General features: G+C 37.0%; 2 protein-coding genes across 2 annotated transcripts; one reads left to right on the forward strand and one right to left on the reverse strand.

The window, feature by feature from the left end:
• Positions 1-498: 498 nt before the first annotated feature.
• Positions 499-12,856, reverse strand: LOC144977377 (large ribosomal subunit protein mL38-like). The gene is made up of 8 exons (XM_078922531.1): positions 12,205-12,856; positions 7,781-7,933; positions 7,052-7,260; positions 6,391-6,515; positions 5,629-5,787; positions 4,636-4,772; positions 3,140-3,227; positions 499-1,069 (listed from the first exon to the last, which is right to left on the reverse strand). Exons 1-8 carry the CDS (start codon positions 12,344-12,346, stop codon positions 850-852), a joined length of 1,233 nt encoding a protein of 410 aa, XP_078778657.1. The 5' UTR covers positions 12,347-12,856; the 3' UTR covers positions 499-849.
• LOC144977376 (T-cell activation inhibitor, mitochondrial-like) lies at positions 12,573-27,160 on the forward strand. The gene is made up of 10 exons (XM_078922530.1): positions 12,573-12,850; positions 13,049-13,187; positions 15,460-15,583; positions 16,758-16,872; positions 17,227-17,334; positions 17,912-18,135; positions 19,707-19,798; positions 21,731-21,975; positions 23,129-23,260; positions 24,678-27,160. The coding sequence occupies exons 1-10, from the start codon at positions 12,819-12,821 to the stop codon at positions 24,952-24,954; spliced, it is 1,488 nt and encodes a 495-aa protein (XP_078778656.1). The 5' UTR covers positions 12,573-12,818; the 3' UTR covers positions 24,955-27,160.
• Positions 27,161-27,377: the final 217 nt, after the last annotated feature.

Genomic DNA, 27,377 nt, shown 5'->3' on the forward strand with positions numbered 1-27,377 from the left:
TTATATGGGAAAGCATCCAGGAATAGACAGGAATGAATGACAGAGAGCTGCTGTATGGTGCCGTCAACAGACGGGAAGAATGGCCAGACATTTGTCATCGCAGAGTGTGGGCAGCCAACGTTATTGAGGTTGTTGTTTGTTTTGTGTTTAAGGGTTTTACGGCACTTGCAACACATTTAGGTTATATCAGCGCCAGTAAAAAGGAAGAAAATGGGATAGTTAAAAGTTCTAGAATTACGATTAAAGCACCCAAGAGAAAGTAAGACATAGGGGAACTGGGAACAAATAGTGATCAGATGTAGATTCCAAGAGCATGCCACCAATGTACTTAGTTTGAGATCACCTATAAGACCACGTTGGATAGTAAGTAGGTACAGAAAGACCCTCAGAGACAAACCTCTCATAGGAAAACACCCCCCCCCCCACCCCCCCCCCAAAAAAAAATTAAAAAATAACCATTTCACCTCTGCTGAGATTTGTTTGCATGTGAAATTCCAATTGAGTTGTTGATCCCATTTTTATTTTCGAGCCTTTTATTTTATTTTTTCATTGGAATAACTCTCTCTCTCTCTCTCTCTCTCTCTCTCTCTCTCTCTCTCTCTCTCTCTCTCTCTCTCACTTTCTTTCTCTCTCTCTCTCTCACTTTCTTTCTCTCTGACTCTCTATCTCCTCTCTTCTCTCCCCGTCTGTCTGTCTTTCTCTCTCCAGTGATAAATCTCTCACGGCAACCCAGTCTGGCTCTTACTGCTATGAAAATTTCTATCATAAAAATGAGAAGATTCACACCCACACACACACACACACACAAAAACAAACACTGGACAGAGAATAAGGTGAAACTGGAAGGCCTCACTCCTTAGAGTCCCGGTACAAGGCCTTCCACTGATCCTGTCCCAACCTCTGACTTTGAATCTTGAGTCGGAGCCAGGACGGAGTCTCTTTGGGCAATAGTTCCGTGTTGGGGAATTTGGGTCGAGGTTTTGGAGGTGCCGAGGGGTCGACAGTCTTCAGCTTGAGCTTCAAGACTTCCTCTTGTATGTCTTTCTTATCTCTGTACCGGTCCAAGTATCTGTACAATTCAAATAAAGACATTTTAAAAAATCAATAAAATCAGACCTGCCAATCTAAAAAAAAAATATGAGAATAATTACAAGACTATTTGTCAAAAAAGAGCAACAAGAGAAACATTATAAAGTTGTACAATAGGAAAGCTGCAAATTATCTCCCTTTATGGGTAGCTGGACACTATAACCATCATCATCATCATCATGTGCCATCCCTGATCCAGGAATTGAAGAGAAATGGATCTCCAGCTGTCACGGTCTTAGTCTTAGGCCCATCTTGTGCATTGGTGAAGACCCACCCCTGACTGTGACTATTCCAGCGGTATTGTGTTCAGCTCAACGAAACTTACGAGAACTCGCTCTGATCTCCTGCACCGTGCTTATATAGTGCTGGTTCAAACCCCCTGATTGGAGTGTGAGGTATTCAGAATACCTAGCAACCCGAGGAAGGTACGGTCAACTCTGGACTATATCAGGTTATGTCCTAGCAACCAGTACCAGGGCATAACATTGACCAATCCTCGATATCCTGAATCCAAGTTGGTCTTTGCCGACCTCGTGATCTTTTACCTTTGACCCGTCCTTCGAGACAATCTTTAATAATACTTTGGTGTTGTTTATTATAGGAAAAAAAAATTAATTTTCTCGATCTAAATGTTTGTAGTAGATCACTTTGGACACCGAGATCTTCACATACTTTTTTGTTTGTATTGGGAACTTTAGAAGCAGAGAAAACTCTGGTGGCTTTACAAGTCTTATGGCTTTGAAATACTACGTATTCATTAGATTTTTTTAACTTGCAAGAGATTGGAATGCAGTGAAATGAAACATAATTGACAGGAACTGGCATTTCATCTTGAAGATTAAAAACAACAAGGTTGCCAATTTAGGAGGCAAAAATTTACTGAACTTCTACACAAACACATTGACCGACCCCTTTCAGAGTCCTGAACTCCTGTAAAAAGACATTGTGTATTACCTTTTTTTTTGTTTAGCAGGTGATTGGAAAATATACTGAGGGTTTATAACATACTGAATTCCGTAAATATACGGAAAACTTGAAAACCTTGAAACAATACTGAATATTCCTATTCATTTACCATTTCTGAAACAGAAAAACCAGTGACAAAGGATCTTTAAAAAAAAAAAAAACTGCTGATAAAATCATACTTTTTAAAATATTAGCTCTGTGAAATATTATTTCATCTCTCACAAAAGGTATCAAACTTTTCTTCCGATATCAACAAACAGTTTTCTCCCAAAAGCTTGAATCGCTATTCAAGTTTATTTCATGCAATGCTTAGCCATGACTCTTTGTATTGTTTTTTCTTTTCTTTTCTTCATATAATTAGTAAATAGTAATAAATCTTTATTGTCCATAAAATGGAAAATCTTTAGTGGTTTACATTGCTCAACAATTATAATAAACATTAATAGAAATGTGTGGATCTTATAATAATATGATCCTCATAACAAATTTACTTCCAAATGCACACAGACATCTTTACATAATAATAATAATAATAATAATAATAATAATAATAATAATAATAATAATAATAATAATAATAATAATAATTACTCAATTGTTGAACAAAAACGAAGCAAAGCAGCCAACTTTTCAAAGAGCTAAAACAGGACACCCTCACACACAATACCGTCATGAACCACAAACACCAGCATGCTTGGACTATTATGTAATATATTTAGATTTAGGGATTTTTTCTGTCCGTTGTTTTAATTTTCTGGTCAAAAAAGCATTATCCTAGGACATGCAGGGTCATTTCCATAAACATAAACAGTCCATTTAAAAAAATTTTTTTTTTTTTTGTAATAAACAAAAATGATTATATCAGTTTAAAAATAGAACAAATTACCAAACAGAGAACGTTTTGGGCTCAAAACCCTTCTTCAACCAACAACGAACACAACAAAAAAATGAAAACAAATACATTAAAAAGTTTTCTCAGATTGCCAATTCGGGCCAGCCCCCGATTTTATCAGGACATTTGGTGGCCATGACGGAATATGAAAGACAAACAACAACAACAACAACAACACTTTCCCATGCTTACAAATTGAACGGTTCCTTGTGTGGATAGGCAACTTGGGCAGGGACGTAGGGGGGTGGATGAATGAACTCAAACGCTGGCTCTGCCATACCTGGACACAATGATTAAAAATTACGGATTTAAGGAAAGAAGAGTTTAAAACAAATGATGAAAATTTCAACTGTAAAAAATACACAAATCCAAGTCAGAAATTATATTCCAATTACCAGGATGTTAATAATAACAATAATGATGATGTTGATAATGATAATATATTAATAATATAATAATAATAATAATAATAATAATAATAATAATAATAATAATAATAATAATAATAATAATGATAATAATAATGATAAGGCAATCACGAAAATCAGCTCGGCATACTTTGTGATTCGGCCTGTATGTGTGTGTGTGTGTGGAGGCCATTTGCAACTTTACTAAAACTTGAAAGTCTGTGTGTGCGCGTGTTCTGTCGCACATGCAGATCGACACAAACTGGAGTGAACAATAAGGAAAAAAAAACAATAACAAACAAGCAAGCAAATAAAAATTTAATAAAGAAAGCAAGAAATACGTACACCTCCCCCGTTTTTTCATACCAAGGGACACTACAAATGATTTTTTTTAAAAAGGCTATTTTGGCTATTTGGGTTGTTTCCCTTGAAATTCGACTAAAGGAGGACTCGGTTTGAACAGGGATTTTAGGCTGGTCCAACCATCACAGTTTCCACTGTAATTCTTTTTTTTTTTTTACTTTCACGCAATATTAGTAAGGCAGCTTTCAGCTGTTTGTATCTTGCAATGATTGTCATTAATAATCTCTCTCTCTCTTTATCTCACTCTCCTTCCCTTGCACGCACACACACAAAAACACACACACGCACACACATTTTTACCTATAATGTTTTAACTATAGTGCCAATGTAATATTACATATTTCCTTTTCTCATTTACCCGAAGAAGGCCAAAGGCTGAAATGTCGTTTACTTTGTTTTGTCTCTCTTATAAGAGTAATTTTTACTCCCTCTATTTTACTATACATTTTATTGACTCATTTAGGCACCTGTAGAATTTTGTATCTTGCAACCAATCACTGTCATCTTTATACAATTTAATCCTACAAGTCGTAACTCGGTGCAGTTGAAGATAATCACACACACACAAAAAAACAACTTTCAAAGCGCTTTACAAATGGTCCCTGACCAACAGCAACATGTAACATGTAAAACAAGACATGATGCCTGTTAGGCGATATACCATTTTTTTCGACAGAGACAACCCTATTGACAGCCAGGTACTCATTTTACACCTGAGTACGGTGAGAGAATGTGAGTAAACAGCCTTTTCCAAGGACTCAACTATGCGCCAAGCAAGGCTCGAACCCAGGAGCTTCCTATCCGAAAGCGAGTGTGATACCACATACATAGCAAATTGTCCAGCACTTCTAGCAGCTTAGTATCAGTTTTTGCTGGTAACTTTTGATGCCATTGTTGTAAACTGAGAAAGTGACTTACCTAGAGTGTTGTGGAAGAAAGATCTGACCGATTTATCCCACTCACTCTGGAAGAAGGCCAGACCCATGGGAATCAAGCTGTCCTCACGCGTCCCATAGAAATCCAGGCTGCTGAATGTGCGATCTCGTAAAGATACTCTGAGGAAATTCCACCAGAAACAAAAATAAAAAGTTATACTCAAAGAGCTATAATGGGACACCCTGCCTAACACAAGATACCACCATGACTCAAATACAGCAGTATGTTTGGAATGTTATATAAAATATTCTAGATTTAGAGCTTTTGCTGTTCCTTGCTTTTCATTTGCTAGTCAAAAAAGTGTAATCCTGGGACATGATCTCATACCTCACATTCTCTAACCGTACTCAGGTGTAAAATGAGTACATGGCCATTAACAGCATTGTCTCTGTCCGAAAAAATGTGTAATATCGCCTAACAGGCGTCACACCCCGTCCTAGATGTAAAGTGTTGCTGTTGGCCAGGGACCCTATGTAAAGCGCTTTGAGCATATTTAGTGGATATTTCACTATATAAAATCTCAAGTTAATTGAACATTGCAATCGAACAAATTTGTGCGGCTATGTGTTCTTGTTGTATGACACTTGCTTTCGTATGGGAAGGTCCAAGGTTTGAGTCCTGCTCTGAGCAGTGCATAGAAAAGACTCTTTACTCTCACAGCCCTTGACTGTAATCAGGTGTACCTGGCCATTGTAATATTGCCTTGACAGGCTTCATGTATTGTCCTACATGTTAAGAGTCCCTGTTGACTAGGGACCCCATGTAATTGTAAACCATTTTGAGCACATTTAAAGTTTATTGAGATATATAAATGCTCAAAAGCACATTTAATGGAGATTGAGATATATAAATGCTCAACTTTATTTGCCTTTTAAAAAAATTATACAAATAAATGAGATCACCCCAAAAAAGATTTAAAAAATTTTTATTTTTTTTTAGCATAATATAACAAAAGAACAACAACAAAAAAATTACCGGCTTGTCAGAGAGATGATATCCTTGGTGTTGATTCGTGAGGCCTGTTTGTAAAGGACAAACACGTATCGTAAGAAGCCAGCACCTCTCGCAGGGAAAGGTGGAAGATACTCGCATACGGTATCCCCTTGCTCCACGTTATCCTGTGGTATGTTACATCTGAAACACGATTTGTTTTAATTAAAAGGCTTTTTCAATAAAGTTTAATGTTTTAAAACATGGAAGGGACTCGCAAGAATTATCTATCTCATAATAATGTTTAGGTTTTGTAACTTTTTATTTATAAGAACTTTACAAATGCTTGTGACACTGTTAAGTCATTTTGGCACCTAAAAGAAAATCTTTTTAGCAGAATATGGATAACATGAAAAAAAATTCTGAATTAGCCCCAAAAATAACAGTCTGTAAATAATAATAATAATAATAATAATAATAATAATAATAAAAATAATAATAATAATAATAATAATAATAATAATAATAATAATAATAATAATAATAATAATAATAATAATAATAATAATAATAATAATAATAATAATAATAATAATAATTTTTTAAAATTATTTCCCGGTCATCTGTCTGGATATCAAGTAAGTGATGAATTTATGTTTTTATTGTTTTTGTTATTGGCTGAAGAAGGGGATCGAGCCCAAAACACTCCTTGTTTGGTACTTTGTTCTTTTTTTTTTTTTGAAGCTGCTATACATGCATTTTTTCCCACTATTTTTTAACACATTAAGTAGGTTCTACCCAACTCACACCATCCAATGAAGCAGCTCCTTGTCATTTGACTCCAGATTGCCGTCTGGGCTGGTCATCACTAAAGTCCAAAGGTCGTCACCTTTGTCCCCTGATGGAAATGAGACGTATGGCTGAAGTGATGCCTTGGAATAAAAAGACAGAAAAAATATGGAAATGAGGCTGTGACTGGACACCTTTGTGAAATGCCTAGGCAATGATATCTTATGACGTCGTGGAAAAATGGCTTAAAATTATTTATTTTTTTTTAATCGGAAGATAGAGAACAAGATAAGCAGATCAGGATATTCCGATGAAATGGGGAGCGATGGCAGTTCATTGATAAATTATTGATAAAACAATGAATAAAACACTCAAATTAGGGAAGATGGAGATGGATTTGCCATGTTTGTCGGATGAAGGAGGGAGCAATCCCATAAACAGTGCTCAGATGGACCCCGCAGGGTAATCGCAATCGGGGAAGACCACTGGAAACTTGGAGAAGATCCGTGGAAAGAGATGATGACATCCTTTGGTTGGACCTGGGGTGAGATCCAGAAGCTGATAGAAGACAGAAGTCACTGGCACTCCTTATTGTCGACCTTATGTGTTTATGAAACACCAAAGAGGAGTAAGTAAGTAAGTAAGAATAAACCAACGACTACAACAGTCAAAAACTGACCTCGTGTGCAGGCACGACGTTTCCAAAGTAGACAGGGGTGACAAACTCCTCATCATAGTCGTAGGCAATGCGAAGAGGAACAGTCGGGTGAAAGTAAGCACCACTGAACATGTCCGTAAATATCCCATAGTGCTTTGTGATATCATGAATGTGAAGAGGGCCAGATTCAGCGGTCCACTCCTCTTTCACTTGATCCAAGTCAACTTGTACTGCACCAACAACAACAACAACAATAAATAAAAAAATTAATTATTCAAACTTAAATACAAATCTCTATCAACTCTCCTCAACTTGTAATCAAAGGTATTTTTTAAATTCTTTATAAAAAAGACCCCCCCCCCCCCCAAAGCTTATTTGCACCTCCCCCTCACTTCCGTTAAAGGAAAAAAAAAAAAAAGGACCTCTAGAAAATATAAAAGTGCTATCGAAATTTTAGAAAAACCACAATGAAACAATGAAGTATACTTAATTGAAAGAAAACCATTTTATACATCACACCTCGCCTCACCTAAATTAGAAAATGCCCAAAATGTGCACATCCCCCCCCCCCCCCCCCCCCCGTTCTATGGATTGGCCAGAGTTCAACTCCCCCCTCTCTCTCTATCCACAAGATTGGAATAATGTGCATTGCCCACCAACAGCTTCCATACACTGGCTGAGAAAAATACTGTAGACATTCAAGTTATACAAGCAGTAATTCTACATCTAATGACTTCACAAATAAGTTACATTTCTGATGACGAGCTGACTTCTCCAAAACGTGTCGTTGCTTGTTCCACTTTCGGATCTTGTTCAATTCCGTGTGTTTGTTGATGTTGACTTGAAAGGAAGGACCAATGTTAATACCGTCATTCAAATTCACGTGCTGGGCTTGTCTCATTGCTAAAATTAACATTGGAAAAAAAACATCATTATATATATTATAAATATAATTTAGGTTTAAGCTAGATAAGATGCAAACTATTTTTAAAAGTGAGTAAAAATTCAAGTTGAAGTTGGTTGTCATCGAAATTATAAAAAGTCTGGTCTGAACATTTTAACATTCTTTTGTTTTGAGTCGGTAGAAGTAGAGATTGAACAAAGTTTTTCCAATTTTGAAACTTAAACAATTTGCATTTTACCTATAAGTCAGTTCTTAAGCAGTCACCTGATCGTCTACTGAAGCACGGTAGGGGGGAGAGGTGGGGGAAGCATTGGTTTTTTTTTTACATCGAAACTCATTAGGTTTATCCCTGAGTAAAAATTGAGCAGCCAACTCCCTAAGTATAGACAGCCAACTGGGATGGAGCAAGCTTTCCAGACGAAAAAGAGAAGCGAGAATCATCTTGTTAATATTGTTAAACTTCCTGTAAACACAAGTCACACAAGAAAAATTAACAGTTGCAACTTCAAAATTATACCAACAACAACAAACACTCATTTCTAGTTCGTACAATTAGGCCTGGAATCAGGTTTATGAAAGTGAGGTCACATGTAAAACTATGGATGCCTTCAACTCACACGTAAGCAACGACTAGCTGCATGTGGGCACTCCCTGCGTGTGATTCAAGTGATACTCCAATAGTCAATAGGAGGTTTACACAGTACTTCATAGATAAAGATACAGATAACCCTGGCCAGTTGAAATGTACCAATGTGCATTCTTTTATTCAATACCTCCTCTGCCCACTTTTCTATAAAAAAAAGTTATCAAACATATAGATACTAGTGCCGCGTTGAGGACCCGTCCCAAGAACCGGTCCCACGGTTCATTAGCTGTGACCGGAGGACCGGTCCCAACTTGAAAAACCGTCGGCGGTTCACTTCTTATCTTTCTATTTGAACGGTCTAGTTTCTTTACTGTCTTTTCTCGGTTCTTTTGCCTAGGTCGCCTAACCACCCATCCCACTTAATTAATCGCACCAACCCCCTCTTGCACATACGCCCTCTTGTGTGTGTGTGGTGGGGTAAGAAGGGCCGCGAGACGCCTTGGACGATTCCATTACTCGGTGTAAATTTCCTAATTTACTACACACTAATGATCGCAATGACAATGATCTATTTTGATGACATCACCCCTCTTCTCTAATGGGTTATTCTTTGAAATGAATGTGACTACTATAAGATGTGTGTTCGTGTGTGTCTTTCGAACCTAGCTGGTCCGATTTTTTTCTTTTGGCTATCTGTTGTCACCACTCCTTTCTATCGCATTGTTGTCATTTGATGATACAATAATATATTTATTTCGTTTGGTGTTTTAACTAATCAAATGATACAAGTTTCACATACTATAGCTTTCTTCAAAAATAACAATTATAACATCTGTATTTGTAAAAACCACCATTAGATTATTTGGGGGGCCCAATAGCTCAGTTGATAGAGCACTCTTTTTTACACGCAAGGGGCCAGAGATTGATCCCGGGTGCAGTCGAGCTTTTTTTTCTTCTGATCTCTGTCTATTCAGCAGTGAATGGGTAGCTGGGTTTGTTAGATCTGGTGAAAAGTACTTTGGGATAGACAGCGTCCTATCCAAAGATAGAATTTTTTTTTTATTAAATAAGAAATAAAAAACGTTAGCTTTTATATAGCGCAATATCCACTAAATGTGCTCAAAGCGCTTTACAACAGGTCCCTGACTAATAGCAACACGTAACATGTAGAACGAGACATGACGCCTGTTAGGCGATGTTACAATTTTTTCCGACAGAGACAACAATGTTGACGACCAGGTACTCATTTTACACCTGAGTACGGTGATAGGATGTGAGTAAAGAGTCTTTCAAGGACTAAACTAGGCACCGAGCGAGGCTCGAACCCAGGACCTTCCGATCTGAAAGCGAGTGTCATACCACAAGACCACATAGCCGCATGAAAAGAGAAAAAAGGAATGGAGACAATAACAACCCCCCCCCCCCAAAATAATTTAAAAAATCAAAACAAACTCTTCCCACTTTCCCATACTTTTGGTCCAGCATGTCACAGACACAAAATATTAACGATCCCTTTTCCTTTCACTCCCTAACATTGACCCAACCCGCTCCATCAATCTTTGCAGACACACACACACACATGCACACACAAACAATGCTTAATGGATAGTGTTATAGCACTATTTTCAAGTTTTGAGGCAACACGCCTTCTCCGCTCTCACTTACACTTAGCGATTCGACAGCCATCTACTGCAGGACCGGTTCCTATCGTATGACGGTCCCAAGGACGCCTTGTGATTGGCCAATGTCGAAAACGAACCGGTTCATTGATGGTCCCACGATCCTTGTGAATGGCCAATGTCGAAAAAGAACCGGTTCGAACCGGTCCTTGCGGTTCACATTTCCCACGGACCGTAGAACCGGCGGTCCTAAACATGTTTGGGACCGCTCCGCACTAGTTATTTTTATTTTATTAGCATGTTTTGAAACCAACCGCGACATATAAGAGGAGAGCAAGATGCAAATTTCTAAAAGAAAAAAATTCAAACCTGCGCAATTACTGAGTTTGCGCGACGGGGCGCCAACGGGGCCGATTAGAGATAGACGACGATTGGGATTGTTTGGAAGCTTTAACCCTTTGCCCACTAGTCATTATGATATCGGAAATGCTATCGCCGTCTACATCTACGCCAGAATAGAAATAGAGGGTGGAGCCTACCATGATATAACATTTTATGGAGCCCTAATTTCATCATATCAGTTCTGTCCACTGACAGGTGGGTGGGTATCGCTTTCCAGAACTTATGTCCTTATATGAAATCCTGAGTTTTTGACCAATCAATGGATTGCTCTTTTGATTGCTCGCTTGTCAACATGAGTCAGCTCAGCCCTTGATTTATGTACAGGCATCACAGGCGGTATATGTTGTGTAACCTCAAAGACCACGGTTGACCTAAAGCGATGAATGGAAACCCCATTGTGGCATGGAGAATGAGGTCTTGTATGTATAGTTATGTCACTATCTCAATGCTCGTGAATTCTTAGTAAGGCTGGACTCACAATCAAAACACACACACACACACACACACATACACAGACTTATCGTCGTCTAGCATCCTATCGCTCGGCTCGACGATTAAAAGGTGTTCGTATTGTCGCTAAATTAATTACAAATTACATATATTTAAGATATCTTTATAGTAATTTGAATTAAATATTTGTCTCATAAAAATCGGTCTAGAAATAACCTTTTTTGTAATAGATTTGATTTTGAAAACAGCTTTCTCAAATTTTAATATTTTATGATAATTTCCTTATTTTCCAGTCGATGTTCTTGATTTATATATCGTTTTTCATTTCTCAATGAGATGAACGCACTGATGTAACTCGATTGATTCAAGAGTTTAAATTTAAAACACAGATTTCGTTTTTTGATTGTGAGTCCAGCCTTACTAAGAATTCACGAGCGTTGAGATAGTGACGTAACTATACATACAAGACCTCGTTCTCCACGCCACGGTAGGGCTTCCATTCATCGCTTTAGGTCAACCGTGGCCTTTGAAGTTACACAGCATATACCGCCTGTGATGCCTGTACATAAATCAAGGGCTGAGCTGACTCATGTTGACAAGCGAGCTATCAAAAGAGCAACCGTTGATTGGTCAAAAACTCAGGATTTCATATAAGGACATAAGTTCTGGAAAGCGATATCCACCCACCTGTCAGTGGACAGAACTGATATGATGAAATTAGGGCTCCATAAAATGTTATATCACGGTAGTAGGCTCCACCCTCTATTTCTATTCTGGCGTAGATGGACGGCGATAGCATTTCCGATATCATAATGACAAGTGGGCAAAGGGTTAAAGCTTCCAAACAATCCCAATCGTCGTCTATCTTTAATCGGCCCCGTTTGCTCAAACTGTCTATTATTTATTGCAATATCAATTGATGAACTTGCTAAAAAGCGCTTCACAGTTGGTCACTATCACTAGTATCAGTAGGACTAGGACGAGACATAAGCGATGGTGTTAGGCCTACTCATTTTACACCCGACTACATTGAGAGAATGAATGTGAGTAAAGACCCTTCTCCAGGGATTCAATTATGCGCCTCATTGTTTTGTTTTGTTTATATGTTTGATTTTTTAAAAAAAATTTTGGGGGAGGCCTCCTGCGGAATATATCAAATCAAAGGATAAGGCTAAGGCACGGTGGAAAACTATCAACTGGGTCATAATCTCACCTTTAATCCTTTCATCAAACGAAGGCAATACTTCCTCATCTTTGTCAGGTGGTTTCCAACGATAACGAACAAACTGAGCGAAAACATTTCGGTTAGTCCTTGAAAGACATTTCAGAGTGACTGCTGTCAAGGGGGTCGCCATTTTGTAAATGCAATACAACTTTTTTACTTGTCTACTATTTTGTTAAAAATTGAATTTCCCATGATAAGCTTTCTGCTACAATTTGACTTTGTGACAATAATAAAATATTGCTTGGAGAATTACCACGATAAAAGTGAATGCTAGAAAACTTTAATTCGTTTTAACGAAGATGGTATCTAGTAATTCGCCATTTTATATATAAATCGGAAAACAACGAAACAAAAGCAAACTTAACCTTTAACCTTTGCCATCAAACTCGAACTTCAATGTTATCTTCGTTTTTTGTTCTGCTAGAATTTGACCTCTATAATTCTATTTCATTTTGAATTCAACAATGCTTTTAAGTTGTCCCAATAATTAAATGGTTCCTCTGGTGAAGAGCGTTTTTGATGCAGGAGATTCAAACCTAGGCCACAGATCTCAAAAGAGGCAAGAGAACAAAATGTTCATTATTGAATTATGAAGACGAAGAATGATAAGAATTCTTCAATCACAGTTCACACGGTAAGTGTTGTGTCGAAGAACTTCACCACCAAGATCTTGAAGAATGTAATTTATGACATTTGAAATCTAGATAGACCAGTTTTGCACTATTAATTTAATTATAAAAGGAACTAATTTTTCCAAAGTGTATTATCAACAAAGACTGAATAATCAAAGAGCGAATCATCTTTCTTTTTTTTTTCTTCCATTTATTTTTAGATGGCAGTTTGTGAGCACAATTCAGAAGATAAAGAATATACGTATACGGTTCTTCTCTATTCAAGATGCTGCTACTGCCCTCCGGCCATTCTTCTTCATGGTGCATCCTGACTTCTTTGGACAACATCCAAATGAAAGGGTAAGTTACAAAACTGTCTAACTCAATTCAATTCTCCCAAGATACAAGAGTAGATAAATAAGTAAAAATGAAATTCCATTTCTTGACCCTCAAGGGAATTTTTTTAATGTCATTTTTTTAAAGAATGGAATAAGCTGGATGACAGTGCAGTCACAAGTAAAACTGTGGACGCCTTCAACTGACATTTATGCAGACTAACCACATGCAGACAAAAAATTAAATAATTTTTAAAATTGAGCTTTTATATGGCGCAATATCCACTAAACATGCTCAAAGCGCTTTACAAGGGTTCCATGGACAACAGTAACATTTAACATTTAGGACAAGACATGACGCCTGACAGAGACAACGCTGTTAACGACCAGGTACTCTTTTAAAGCCTGAGTACAGTGGGAGAAAATGAGTAAAGAGCCTTCTCCAAGGACTCGACTATGCACCAAGCGAGGCTCGAACCCAGGACCTTCCGATCCGAAAGCGACTGTCATGCCACAAGACCACGTAGTCGCACATGCAGACACTTGTGCCCACCACCCCCAGCATCTGATACTCGACTAGGAGGTTTACGCAGTACTTTACAGATATAGATACTCTTGAGAAAAGACAGACGACACAAGCATTAATCATTCATGGTGCAGCATCTCAAAGCGAGCGTTAAGATCTATTTTTTTTTCTTGCTTATGAATAGACGATATGCTGAAGAAGCAGGGCTTGAACCTAAGACTTTCCAGTGGAAGTGCAATGGCTTCAATCAAATACCTTGTGCTGCTTTTCCCTATAGTCCCATGATGGTGTGTTTGGTAAAATCACTCGAGTTTAATAAAGTTTATGTAACGATGGTGGGTACTGTACAATTAGTGGATGGTCTCAGTCGCAGAGTCGACTTAGGTCCAAACTGTAGCATGTTCTGTGAAGGTACTCAAATAGAAATAGTAGTGATAGCTGATTTCATTTAAATATAACCCAGAGACTACGATTTCATGTGGCACGGTTGCGTCTGTTGAAGGGATTGAAGAAAATTGATTTTAAATTGGATATGGTCATTGTAAAATTGATCTAAATCATAAAAATCGTGTTTCCCTGCTTCAGAAAATATTAACTTATTAATTTCCATTGCGAGAAATAGTTGGATTTTCCCTGTAGATGACATACAGAGAGAGAGAGAGAGAGAGAGATTTAATGATTTTATTTATAGATATATCTGTCATCTGCATTTTTTGCCAAATTGGGACCTAAAATTTGCCAAAATTTGCCAAGAAATTTGCCAAAAAGACCAAAATTTGCCAAAACATTTGCTGAGGGGAACTAAGCGTTTCAGTAAAAATTAACACGCGATACAGAAAAAATATATATATAAAAGACAATTTATTACATTTAAGGAGGCTACATTATGAATAGCATTGTTACAAAGATTTTAAAGGATCATTATCCGTAGAGAGTAGCTTCCCTTGGTTTGGGCCCAGGCAAAGCTGCAACATTTCTCAAGTTCCGCACTTTTTTTTTCGTTATTTTGTTTTCGCTTCTTTTTTTTCCCAACATTTGCCACGCGATTTGCCAATATTCCCAAAATTTGCCACGATTTGCCAATTTTGGGAAATTTGCCAAAATTTGCGGATTGCCCTGATATTTGCGGCCGCAAAAAATGCAGATGACAGATATATGGAATCCATGAATTTGAGGAATACGTGAAAACTGTGCTAAGAAAATAAAGAAATTTGTAAATTTTGGGTATTAAGGCTGTTACAAGGAATGAGGTAAAGTGAGGAATAAGAGTGTTAGGAATGCGGACTGCAATGGTTAGATTGTTCGGCTATTTCATCCTCATCATCATTGCCTTTTTCACCCTGTGTCAGGGTATAGGCCTCAGACAAACACTTTCCATCCTCTTCTATCCTGAGATCTTTTTTAACTCCTTCCATGTCTTATAACTTCTCTGTATATCAGCTTCTTTAATCTTTCGGCTTTGCCTGTTGTCCTTCATAGATTCTGTCATTTCAGAAACTCTTCGGTTGCCCAAGCTAAGAAAAGGATTTGATTTGTCCGTCTGTGTTTCTGTAACAATGAGTCTTATGGAAGGGGTGTTAACCCTTCGACAACCCCCAACCTGGAGGACTGGGTGACTCAAAAAAGGGGGAGTCACACACCATTAGTTGCCTTTTACGACCCGCTGGCTTGGTGTTGGGCAATCTTGCACTCTCTAAGTTGAGGGACCCCCAACACCAAACAGGGGTCGGCTATTTACTCTTATGTATCTATTTCGTGGATTACTCCACAGATTGTCAATGAAAATTCCTTGAAGATTCTGAATGAATATTTATCTACGTACAACAGCAAAGGGCCGCGACCCAAAACAAAGGATATCATATTTTACTTGAGAAAAGGAGGCAGTTTATCTCAAGGTGAGTTTTATTTAGGATGATGACAGTTGAAAATAGTTTAAAAGATAATAAGAGATTGTAGACGGACCGTGATCCTAGACAGAGAGGTGGAGGGAGGCCTTGGAAATTCATCTCTTTGTGTCCAAATGGAAAATTCTTAAATGTTACAGAAAATGACATAATCAGTCGATGGTGAAAAGCTTCGAACTGAGATATTTCCAAGTTTAGTTAGAAGATCAATTTTTATCAAAATTGAGTTCTTGTTATAAATGGTGAAATCAACCCTTTTCGTACATCTTCGTGAAATATCAAAGCTAAATTTCACTTATAAATATTTTTTACTGCTAGTCGAGTTGAAAAAGTATGAAATTTGTGAAACGTTGCTGGATACCTTTCCCATACATCTGACCATAACCATGAAAAATCACTCGATTTACTTCAGATAAAGATTAAAATGGTCTGGGGAGCATATGCTTTCAGAAAATGCAAAAAAATGCAAATCCAAAATTTTCACCTTCCGACTAATTGTGTCATGTACTGACACAAATAATGTGTAATGCAAATGTTTTAGAGAAGTTTACAGAATTAAAATTAAGTGTTAATAATAATTAAATGTTATTATCATCTTTCACCATTGTCTTTGTCATTGCACGTTTAATTGCAGAAGTAGTAGTAGTAGTTGTAGCAGTAGTAGTAGTAATTGTTGTAGTAGTAGTGGTGGAGGTAGTGGTGATAGTAGTTCACTGTTCAATAATAATTACTATATGGTGTAGTGGAGAATCCAGGATTCGAGTCCCACTCTGAACAGTGTATGGAAAAGGGTCTTAACTCACATTCTGTCACCATACTCAGGTGTAAAATGGGTACCGTCCGATAAAAGCATTATTTCTGTCAGAGGGGAAAATTGTACTTTTGCCTAACAGGCGTCATGTCTCATCCTCCTTGATAAATGTTGCTGTTGGCTAGGGACCCCTTGTAAAGTATATTTTGAGCTTATTTAGTGGACATTGTGCTATATGAATGCTCTAGTTTTCTTTTTTTTTCTGTTGTTTTTATTTAGTAGTAGTAGTAGAAGTAGTATTAGTAGTAGTAGTAGTAGTAGTAGTAGCAGTAGTAGTAGTAGTAGCAGCAGCAGCAACAGTTCAGTTCAATAATATGTTGTTTTCATTCTTTTCGGCGACAAAATCGTTCACAGAGTTGAAGCTGGTGACAATCCAGTTGGACGCCAAATCCTTGAGGGAAACAGTTCTCATTATTTTAAGAACATGTGGCCTGTCAGATATTCATGTCGCTGAAGAGTCTAAACCTGAGTAAGTTTTGTTTTCATTTTATTTTGGATTTTGTTTGGGGTTTTTTGGGTTTTTTCTTGGGTTTTTTTTTTTTTTTTTTTGGCCTGTGGTGAGAGGGTGGAGTGTTTTCATTTTATTTTTGTTTTCTGGTGGGTTTTTTTTCTTTTTTCGTTTGATTTGTTTTCTATGTTTCTTGTTTGTTTTGGTTCAGATTTTTTTTTGGTGTTTTTTTTTTTTTTTTTTTTTTTGTTTGGGTAGTAGTATAATCATTATAATAATTATCTTTTATTATTACTGTTTTTCCATTTATATATCATTATTATAATTATCTTTTATTATTGCTGTTTTTCTGTTTGTATTTTTTTCTATTCACAGCTACAGTGCCAACCGTCCAATAAACTGGCATCCATCCTATTACACTGCCACTGGCAAGAAGAACCCCAAAGCTAGAGCTCGAGAGAGGACGGTTACTTTGTCTTTGAGGTATAAATCTTTGATAATGTGACTTGTTACGTTTCATTATGATGTGATGATGATGATAATAATAATAATAATAATAATAATAATAATAATAATAATAATAATAATAATAATGATGATGATGATGATGATGATAAAAATTATAATAATCATAATCATGATAATAATTATAATAATCATAATGAAAATAATAATCATCATCACCATCATCATCATCAGCAAATTGATCTAGGGCGTGGTGACTTCCTTAAGGCAACACAGCGGGTGATCAAACTCGGTACATTTCGGGCATAAAGCAAAGACCGTACCGCTGAGCCATGCTGCCCCAATTAACAGATAGTATGAGACTTGATGCCTGTTAGGCGATATTACAAGTTTTTTACAAAGAGACAGCCAAGTACTCATCGAGAAAATGAGTGTAAGGAGCCTTTACCAAGGATTCAACTATGCGCTGCAGCATTCGAACCCAGGATATTCTGATCTGAAGGCGAGTGTCATAGCACTAGACCATATAGCCGTACAAATATATAGCAACTGGTAATTTAGAATTTATACTTTCTTCCACATCAACGATGACCAGGTCTTGGCTTAACCAGAACATTGAGCATTCTCGGAAGAAATCAGAAGCGGTCAGTTTCATCAAAAACGACATCCAGCGTCTCTTGAACAAACTTAAAAGTGACCTCAACCTGGTCTCTATTCGATGTGACAGCGTTTGGGGCCTGCACAATTTCCGTGGTTGTCTCATTTCATTTGATAGACTTTGTGACAGCCACCCAGAGTTTGTACGAGACGTATTGAAAGGTTGGTTGGTATGTGTCTGTGAATGTTATATGTAATACACCTGAGATTTGTATGACGTGTCCTCTCGTAATACAGGATAAAAGAACTTTAATTGAATTAGTAGAAAGCGGTGGAGGCTGCCTGATGCCTGGGATTGTGAAAATACTATTGAAAGAGTGATAATGGAGAGGCTTCGGATGGGAACAATACAGACAATGGAAGTTTCAGGTACAAATCCATTTGTTTATTGTTGTGCTGATGAAGGGTTTGTACCCGAAACTTTTATTTAATTCTAAACACAAGGTTTCATTTAAGATTTACACAAAACTTGTCAAAAGAAAATCTTCTATTGAAACGAGTGTTTATAAATAGCCCAATTGGAGGTTCTGATAGGTCAGTTGGTAGAGCCCTTGCTCCAAGATCGATCCTGGGTGCAGTTGAGATTAGTTTCTGATCCCCCTTTCTACCCAGCAGTGAATGGGTGGCTAGGTTTGTTAAAATTTGGTGGAAAGTACTTTGTGATAGACTATACAAAGAGTTGCAAGTGATTGCCACTTTTTCACACTATAGAAACTGGTATAAACTGCGTCCCCGTGGGCCTACTGGCTCCAAAGAACTACTTTTTGCGTACAGTCGTGTCTCTCTAATCCAGAACTCTACAATCCAAATGTCTCCATTATCTAGACATGTTGCCCGGGGACGGCTTTTTTTTCTTCTTTAGTTGTACACTTTAAGGACTGATTCCACTATCCAGATGTCTCTCTCTGATCCTGACAAAATACTGGGAACAGAGGTGTTCGGATTAGAGAGACGTGACTGTATTTTCTCCTCCTGACAAAACTGATTTGAAATTATTATGGTCACGTTTCATAAAAAAGTCCTGAACGTAAAATGTGAAATTTTTGATGATGTAAGTGCTTGTATATCTATTCTTGTGCGGCTATGTGGTCTAGTAGTTATGACACTCGCCTTTGGATGGAAGGTCCTGGGTTTGAGTCCTGAGCGGTGCATAGTTGAGTCCTTGGGAAAGGGTCTTTTACTCATATTCTCCCACTGTACTAAGGTGTAAGTGTCAAATGACTACCTGGCCGTTAATAGAGTTGACTCTGTCCGGAAAAAAATTATAATGTCGTGTCTCGTCCTTTATGTTATGTGTTGTTGTTGACCTTTTAAAAATTGACTGTTTATATAGCGCATTATCCACTAAACGTGCTCAAAGCACATTACAATGGGTCCTTGGCCAACAACAACATTTAACATTTAGGACGGGACATGACGCCTGTTAGGCGATATTACATTTTTTTTCGGACAGAGACAACGTGAGTACGGTGAGAGAATGTGAGTAAAGAGCCTTCTCCAAGAACTCAACTATGCGCCGAGTAAGGCTCGAACCCAGGACCTTCCGATCCAAAAAAGTGAGTGCCATACTACTAGACCACATAACTGTTGGCTAAAGACCCCTTGTAAATTGCTTTGAGCATGTTTAGTGGATATTGTGCTATATAAAAAGCTCAATTTTCTTTCTTTCTTTTTTTTTTTCTTTTTTTTTTTAATGCTTCTTTTGATCGACCAACCAACCCATTTTCTTTAAGACAGAGTACTCGTTTTCAGCAATGCCACCGGTGTGAGTCGGACCGGTGAGATTATCCTGAGTGGCGAAGACGTGCCAGAATATTGGTATCCAGTAAGTTTGGATTTTATTTTGTTTTTATTTTAGCTGGGTTTTTTTTTTTTTTTAACTTACTTGTGCGGCTATGTGGTCTAGTGGTATGACACTCGCTTTCGGATCGGAAGGTCCTGGCTTCGAGCCTCACTCGGCACATAGTTGAGTCCTTGGAAAAGACTCTTTACTAACATTCTCTCACCGTACTCAGGTGTAAAATGAGTACCTGGTCGGTAACAGCGTTGTCTCTGTCCAAAAAAATTGTAATATCGCCTAACAGGCATCATGTCCCGTCCTATATGTTGAGTGTTTCTGTTGGCCAGGGACCCCTTGTAAAGCACTTTGAGCACGTTTAGTGGATATTGCGCTATATAAAAGCTCTTTGTTTTTTGTTGGTTTTTTGGGGGTTTTTTTGACTCAGTTCTGATACCTTAAGACACTTTTGGAATATACACTTAAGGACATTCAGCTACTAGAAGCTGTGGACTTTAAAAAAAGTATTGAACAAAAATGAAAATAACAATGTTGAAAAGAACAAAATACCAAACATGAAATGTTTTGGGTGCAAAACCCTTCTTCAACCAATAACAAAAGCAATAGCACCAAAAGTAGGGATGTAAAGAAACAGTTATGGATTTACCTGGATATTAAGTGATATTTTCATGTTTTTATTGTTGATATTTTGGCTGAAAAGGGGTTTTGTCCCTGAATCGTTCCGTGTTTGATATTTTGTTCTTTTTCAAAGCTGTTACAATCACCGTTGTTTATTACTGTTTTGTAGTATGTAGAAAAGGGTAGGGAAGTGGAACAAGCACATGCTGTTAAGAAAATTGAAAAAAAAAAAGTTATAATGAACTAAGGCACTTTTTATTTTTTTATTTTTCTTCTCAATGCCATCAAATTGTTCACATTTTTTTACTTGTTTATGATTTGGTATGATGAAGGGGAAACCTGAAATGTAAGCAATCATTTGTTTCATGTTATTTATTAAAGCTTCACATTTCTTGACTCTGGTGTTTATGAGGACAAAATGTTCAGGCAGTATATTTTGATGGGGTCCCGATAGCTCAGTTGGTAGAGCACTTGCTTCACATGCAAAGGGACCGAGATAGATCCCAGGTGTAGTCGAGATTTTTTTCCAACTGCTCTGTCCACCCAGCAGTAAATGTGTGGCTAGGTCTGTTAAAATTTGGTGGAAAGTACTTTGCGATAGACTAGTGTCCTATCCAAAGGGTAGCAAGAAATTGTTATTGTCCCTTTCACGCTATAGAAACCAGGATAAACCCTGGCTCCATGAGCCTTATGGCTCTGAAAGACTACTAAAAAATATTTTGATGGTTTGTCTAAAAAGAAAAGCTGGGTGGGGTTCCCGGCCTCCCACAGAGGGCAGGTAGGTACTTACTGTGTCTTTTATCCCCCCTATATGTTTTCCAACCTGCTTTCTGTCTTTATCTTGGAATGAGCTTACTTGGTTTTGTCCTGGCCCTGGCTGGATACCCTGGCTGAGAGGGAAACAGTCAAATGTATAGTTAGAGTTTTGGGAGATAATATTTTTTCCCTTATAAATCATCTCCCTTTTACGCACTATATTATGTTTTATTTACATACTATATATGCTTTGTAAACATTTGAGTGTATTCCTCTTAGTGGCGACCTGTGCTTGTATTTGGATGAGACTTTTAGGTGATCTCAAACTAAGTACTTTGATGGTGTGCTCTTGGAATCTACATCTCTTTCCTATTTGAACAAATTCCCCTTTGTCTTACCTTTTGTTGATTGCTTTAATTGTAATCCTAGAACTCTCCGACTTTCTTCCTTTTTCCTGGTGCTGATACGACCATAATGTATGGCAAGTGCTGTAAAGCCCTTAAAAACGATCAACATAAAAAGAAAAGGTTCTTGGCATATTTATTGACTTGTTTATCGTTTACTTTCCAATCAATTTACTTGCAGCTGCTGATGTCCATCGCTGCCTATGATGATGTTTTGCTTCGCCTTCCATCCATGGAAGAAAAACTGTCGTCTCTTCTGAATGGTATCACCATTGTACGCAAAGAGAAAAGACACCGTGCCGTTATGGCAGAAGAGTACGAGTTGATGCTGAACAAAATCATCAACACGCTACGGCGATGTCAGGACCACGTGTATGAAACGTTTCAAGATTCTGACTTGTCCTTGATGCAGCTGGTGGTTGATGGGTAAGCCAGATAATATTATATATATATATATATATAATATATATATATATATATATATATATATATATATATATATATATATATATATATATATATATATACAGGGTGTCCCAAAAAAATAAATGTATACACACTGTAGATAATTATAAACAGTAATAAACAAAAAAGAATATAACAGCTTCAAAAAAGAACAAAATACCAAACACAGAACGTTTTGGGCTCAAAGGCCTTTTTCAGCCTACAACAAAAAACAATAAAGACATAAATACATTACTAAAATCCAGATATTTCGAAGAATTTTTACTATCAGTACCTGAACAAAATCATCAACACGCTACGGCGATGTCAGGACCACGTGTATGAAACGTTTCAAGATTCTGACTTGTCCTTGATGCAGCTGGTGGTTGATGGGTAAGCCAGATATATATATATATATATATATATATATATATATATATATATATATATATATATATATATATATATATATATATATATATATATATATAACAGGGTGTCCCAAAAAAATAAATGTATACACACTGTAGATAATTATAAACAGTAATAAACAAAAAAGAATATAACAGCTTCAAAAAAGAACAAAATACCAAACACAGAACGTTTTGGGCTCAAAGGCCTTTTTCAGCCTACAACAAAAAACAATAAAGACATAAATACATTACTAAAATCCAGATATTTCGAAGAATTTTTACTATCAGTACCTGACACTGAGTGACACAAATTACTTACACACGTTAATTTTCACATGTATGATCCAATTTCCTTTTACATGGAGTAACTGAGTAGATTTTTAAAACTTTTTCAAATTTTTTTCAATTTTGAAAAGTTTCACAAATCTTTTGGGATTGTGGCCAACACAGAGGTAGAGGGCTTAGATTGATTGAGTAGTCCATGGGGCAGCATGGCTCAGCAGTACGGTCTTTGCTTTGTACCCAAAACGTACAGTTCGATTACCCACTGCGCTGTGGGGCCTTGAGCAAGTCACCTCGCCCTAGTTCAAGTTGCAACACTGCCTTGGTTATTCCAGTCTTCCCTTGGAAGAGACCTTAGGGACAAATTTTCACTATGGGATGAATAAAGGGAATTTTATTTTTTAATTTGTCCATTATCTTTAAATTCCCCATCATTTCAGAGAAGCCAGTCCCATGATGCTGTCTTCCACGGGTCAGTTCCTCGTCCCAGCTTCAATTCCCGGTGCAATCGTCGTTGATTTTATCAAGAAAAACCAGGACCAGGCCATGTCTCTGATTCAATTTATGGAAGAGTAAGTAAAGAAAAAATAACATGAGCTTTTATGAAGAGCTGATCTACTAAATGTGCTCTAAGCACTTTTCAAGGGGTCACAAGCCAAAAGCAATATTTACTTTCAGCCAGATCGAACAGACCTAATTTCCCAATCCCTGCTGGGTGGATAGGAGGGAGGGGGGGGGGGTTGGAAAAAAACCTTGACTTCACCCGAGATCGACTTAACCCTCTCCTTACCACCTACAGCAAAATCGTCACATTTGTTATGACACAATATACATTTTTTCTTATTCAGATTTATTTTGTACTTCACAATGATCTTTGTTTAATCAATAAGAACATAAAGTTGTTTTGTAGAGAAATTAAAAATCAATTTTTCTGCTGGGTAAGCCTGCCATTTTGGGAAAATGCTGAAAATGGTCGGTAAGGAGAGAGTTAACCCCTTTGCATGTGAAGCAAATGTTCTACCAACTGAACTACCGGGACTTCCATTTTGTGAGTTACTAGAATATTATTTCTTTTCCTAAAAATTTTTTTGTAAGATAACTGATTATCGTTTCTCCTCTGGGTGGGGTTCCTGACCTCCCATAGTAGACAGAGGTCAATTTCTGTGTCTTCTATCCCCCTACATCTGTTTTCTGAGTTGCTTTTTATTTTTGTCTTGGAATGAGATTACTTGGTTTTGTCCCGGCCCTTGCCGGAGTTCTTGGCTGGGAGGGAAAAGTCAAATGTGTAGCTATGGTTTTGGGAGATGATATTTTTTTCCTTGTAAATCTCTCTGTTATGTACTGTTACATTTTTTGTTTTGCTTATATAATGGTTTGTAAATATTTAAGTAAGTTCCTCTTAGTAGGGACCTGTGCTTGAGTCTGGATGAGACTTTTAGGTGATCTCAAACCAAGTACACTGATACTATGCTCATGGAATCTACATCTGTTCCCTATGTGTACCATTCCTCTTTGTCTTACTTTTTCTCATGTTTTCAATTGTAAAACGATAACTTTTTTGACTATCCCATTTTCTTCTGGCGCTGAAATGACCTAAACGTGTCACAACTGCCGCATACCCTTAAAACAAACATATTATTGCAGCTATGTGGTCTTGTGATATGACACTCGCTTTCGGATCGGAAGCTCCTGGGTCCGAGCCTCTCTCGGCACATAGTTGAGTTCTTAGAAAAGACTCTTTACTTACATTCTCTCACTGTACTCAGGTGTAAAATGAGTACCTTGTCGTCAACAGCGTTGTCTCTGTCAGAAAAATTGTAATATTGCCTAATAAATGTCCTGTCTCATTCTACATGTTACATGTTGCTGTTGGTCAGGGAACCCTTTGTAAAGCGCTTTGAGCACATTTTAGTGGATATTGCGCTATATAAAAGCTCTAGTTTTTGGGTTTTTTAAATCATTTTTCTCTTTTGAAATTTTTTTATACAGGCTGTTGATGAAAGAAGCAACTCAAAAAGATACAACCATCAAGATGTTGGAGTTGAGTGAACTTAACAAAGACGAGAGTGTCAGTCCGTCACAGATGATTTCCTGCTGTACCAGGCTGGTCGATCAGGCCTGGACTTTAGTTGGCTCAGCATCTTTATCAGGCTGTCGAGTCAGGGTGTCGCATTACTACTCCGTGATGCAGGACGGCGAGATTTGTGTTCCGTGGGATTGGATAGGAACGGATTATGAAGAGCAGGAGGAGGAAAATGAGGAGTGACGCGACCACCCGCTGTCAATTGTAAAGTTAGAAGCTTCAAAAAAGTACGAAATGATTAACACGGAACGGATTATGAAGAGCAGGAGTGACACGACCACCCGCTGTCAATTGTAAAGTTAGTCGTGTTTTGGAGAAAAGAAATTATTGAACAAAAGTGAGTTTAAAAGCTTCAATAAAGTACGAAATAGTTAATACGGAACAGATTATGAAGAGCAGGAGGAGGAGGAGGAGAAAAATGAGGAGTGATGCGACCACCCACTGTCAATTGTAAAGTTAGTCTTGTTTTGGAAATAGAAAATTATTGAACAAAAGCGAGTTTAAAAGCTTTGAAAAAGTATGAAATAATTAACACAGAACATTTCAGGCTCAAAACCCTTTTTCTGCCAACAACAATTGAAATAATACTCCCTCGTGTTTCCAAACAGATTTTGAGCAGGGTCAGTACTGGAAGGATGACAATTTTGGAATGGGAATTTTGTCCTAGGATTAGACCCTTTGTACCCGTTATCTAACTCAAATGGATAATGCGATAAAGCATTTACTGTTATTTGAATTCATGACAAGAAAATCAGGTTCCATAATGCCTCGTTTTGGACTTGACGAAATATTATGACGTGTATCAGACGTGATGAAACCATGGAAGTGCATGACAATAGTCAGAGCTGCCGACTTGAAATTTAAAAAATTCCTAGTTTCCAAAGGGAAAAAAGGAAAAATTCACTTTTCTTAGCTTTAGAAATAATCAATTTTCTCCCAACATGGTCCAAAAATGCTCCAAAGTCCTGAATATATGTTCTATGGAGCTAAACTTTCCTTTCGACTAGATTTATTGAATCAAAGAAACCTAAGCAGGTCTATAGCTGGAGCCAAAAGTTTGTATTTCTACGAATTTTTCATAGTACTAGGCAGGTCTGTAATATAAGTGTGTATGTTTATATTTCTATGAATGCTTGTTTACTCATTTGATTCAATTTTTAATCTATTACATTGTGTTGCCTTCAGAATTAGTTCCAAACCTGTTGACAAAATATATGAACATTGAATCGGAGACCAAAGAAGGATTTGAGTTTTGGGGGGATTTTTTTAATGTTTTTTTTATTTGTTTTGTTTTTGTATTTTTTCAGGTGTTAGATTTCTTTATTTAATTTTTGTGCTGAATTATTTGATGAAGGTTGGAGGATTAATTTCATGTCGTTTTCAGAATCTATCACTAGCCGATGCCTTCTGACAATTCGTTCTGATGATTTCCGAGTTTTATGCATAATTTTTCAAACTTGTCATCAGAAACGAAATTTTAAAATTGTAATAATATGAACATTTATATGAGATCATTTCCACAGATTTGCCATGCTCAATGAGCTTCGCAAATTTTTAAAGATTTATTCCCCAGCAGGCATTTTACAATACACAACTTTTAAATAATTGAAGATCTGGAAAAATTGTGTATGAAACAATGCCAGACAAATCCAGAAAGAAAAAAACAACATCAAGTCGAGGCAGGCTGATTTTTTGGGGGATCATTTTTTTTCTTGTATTTTTCTTTCTTGCTTTTTTTTTGGCACTGTTTCTTTCAAACTCTTTCAGGTCTTTATCTTACACCAGACTCTGTTCCCTAATTTGTCACTTTCAGATAATTATTCTATATAAGTGCCCGTTCCCCAGATTTTCACTTTATTTCATTCAAATTTCTTGTTTTGTTTTGAAAAAAACTAACGAAGGAGTGAAAATGGAGAGGCTTCGGATTGTAACCACTGAGATTTTTATTTTAAAAGCTGTTACTGGCGACAAAGGCTGCTGTTGATACATCTGTGTTGATGTAGATCGTTGGGTTATCAACACACTGACGTCGTGGCCTACCATCATAGACTCTCTATAATAACAACTCTTTATAATGACAACACACTATGACGAAAACAAACTTTATAATGACAACACTATAACGACTACTCTTTATAACGACATTTTTTGTCTGGTCCATGATAATGTAGTTATAGAAAGGTTGTACTTTACTGTATTTGCATGCATGTGGGATTCTTGTTTTCTTACGTAAAATAATTTTGTAGTTAAACCATTGACTCCACAAATTCTCTAAGTAAATGCTGCTGCCAGAGTTTGAATTTGATTTCAATATTTATTATTTTAATACAATTTTTTTTAAACTAAAGAGATTGACAATAACACAAATACAATATGTAATATACAAAAATGAATATTATAACAACATCGAAAAAAAAAAGAAAAAATTGCCAAACACGGAATGATTCAGGCTCATAAACCTTCTTCGGCTAATATAAAACAAAAGCTTGCTTTAGTATCATGATTTAATGTTTTTATCATGGCTCAAGAAGGGTTTTGAGTTCAAAACGTGTTTGGTATTTGTTTTTTTCTTACTTACTTATCCGTGTCCTGTTCTAGTATGCACG

This window comes from Berghia stephanieae, chromosome 7 (assembly GCF_034508935.2).
Source record: "Berghia stephanieae isolate SIO BIC M18660-M18661 chromosome 7, UCSD_Bste_1.3, whole genome shotgun sequence".
NCBI lineage: Eukaryota > Metazoa > Mollusca > Gastropoda > Nudibranchia > Aeolidiidae > Berghia > Berghia stephanieae.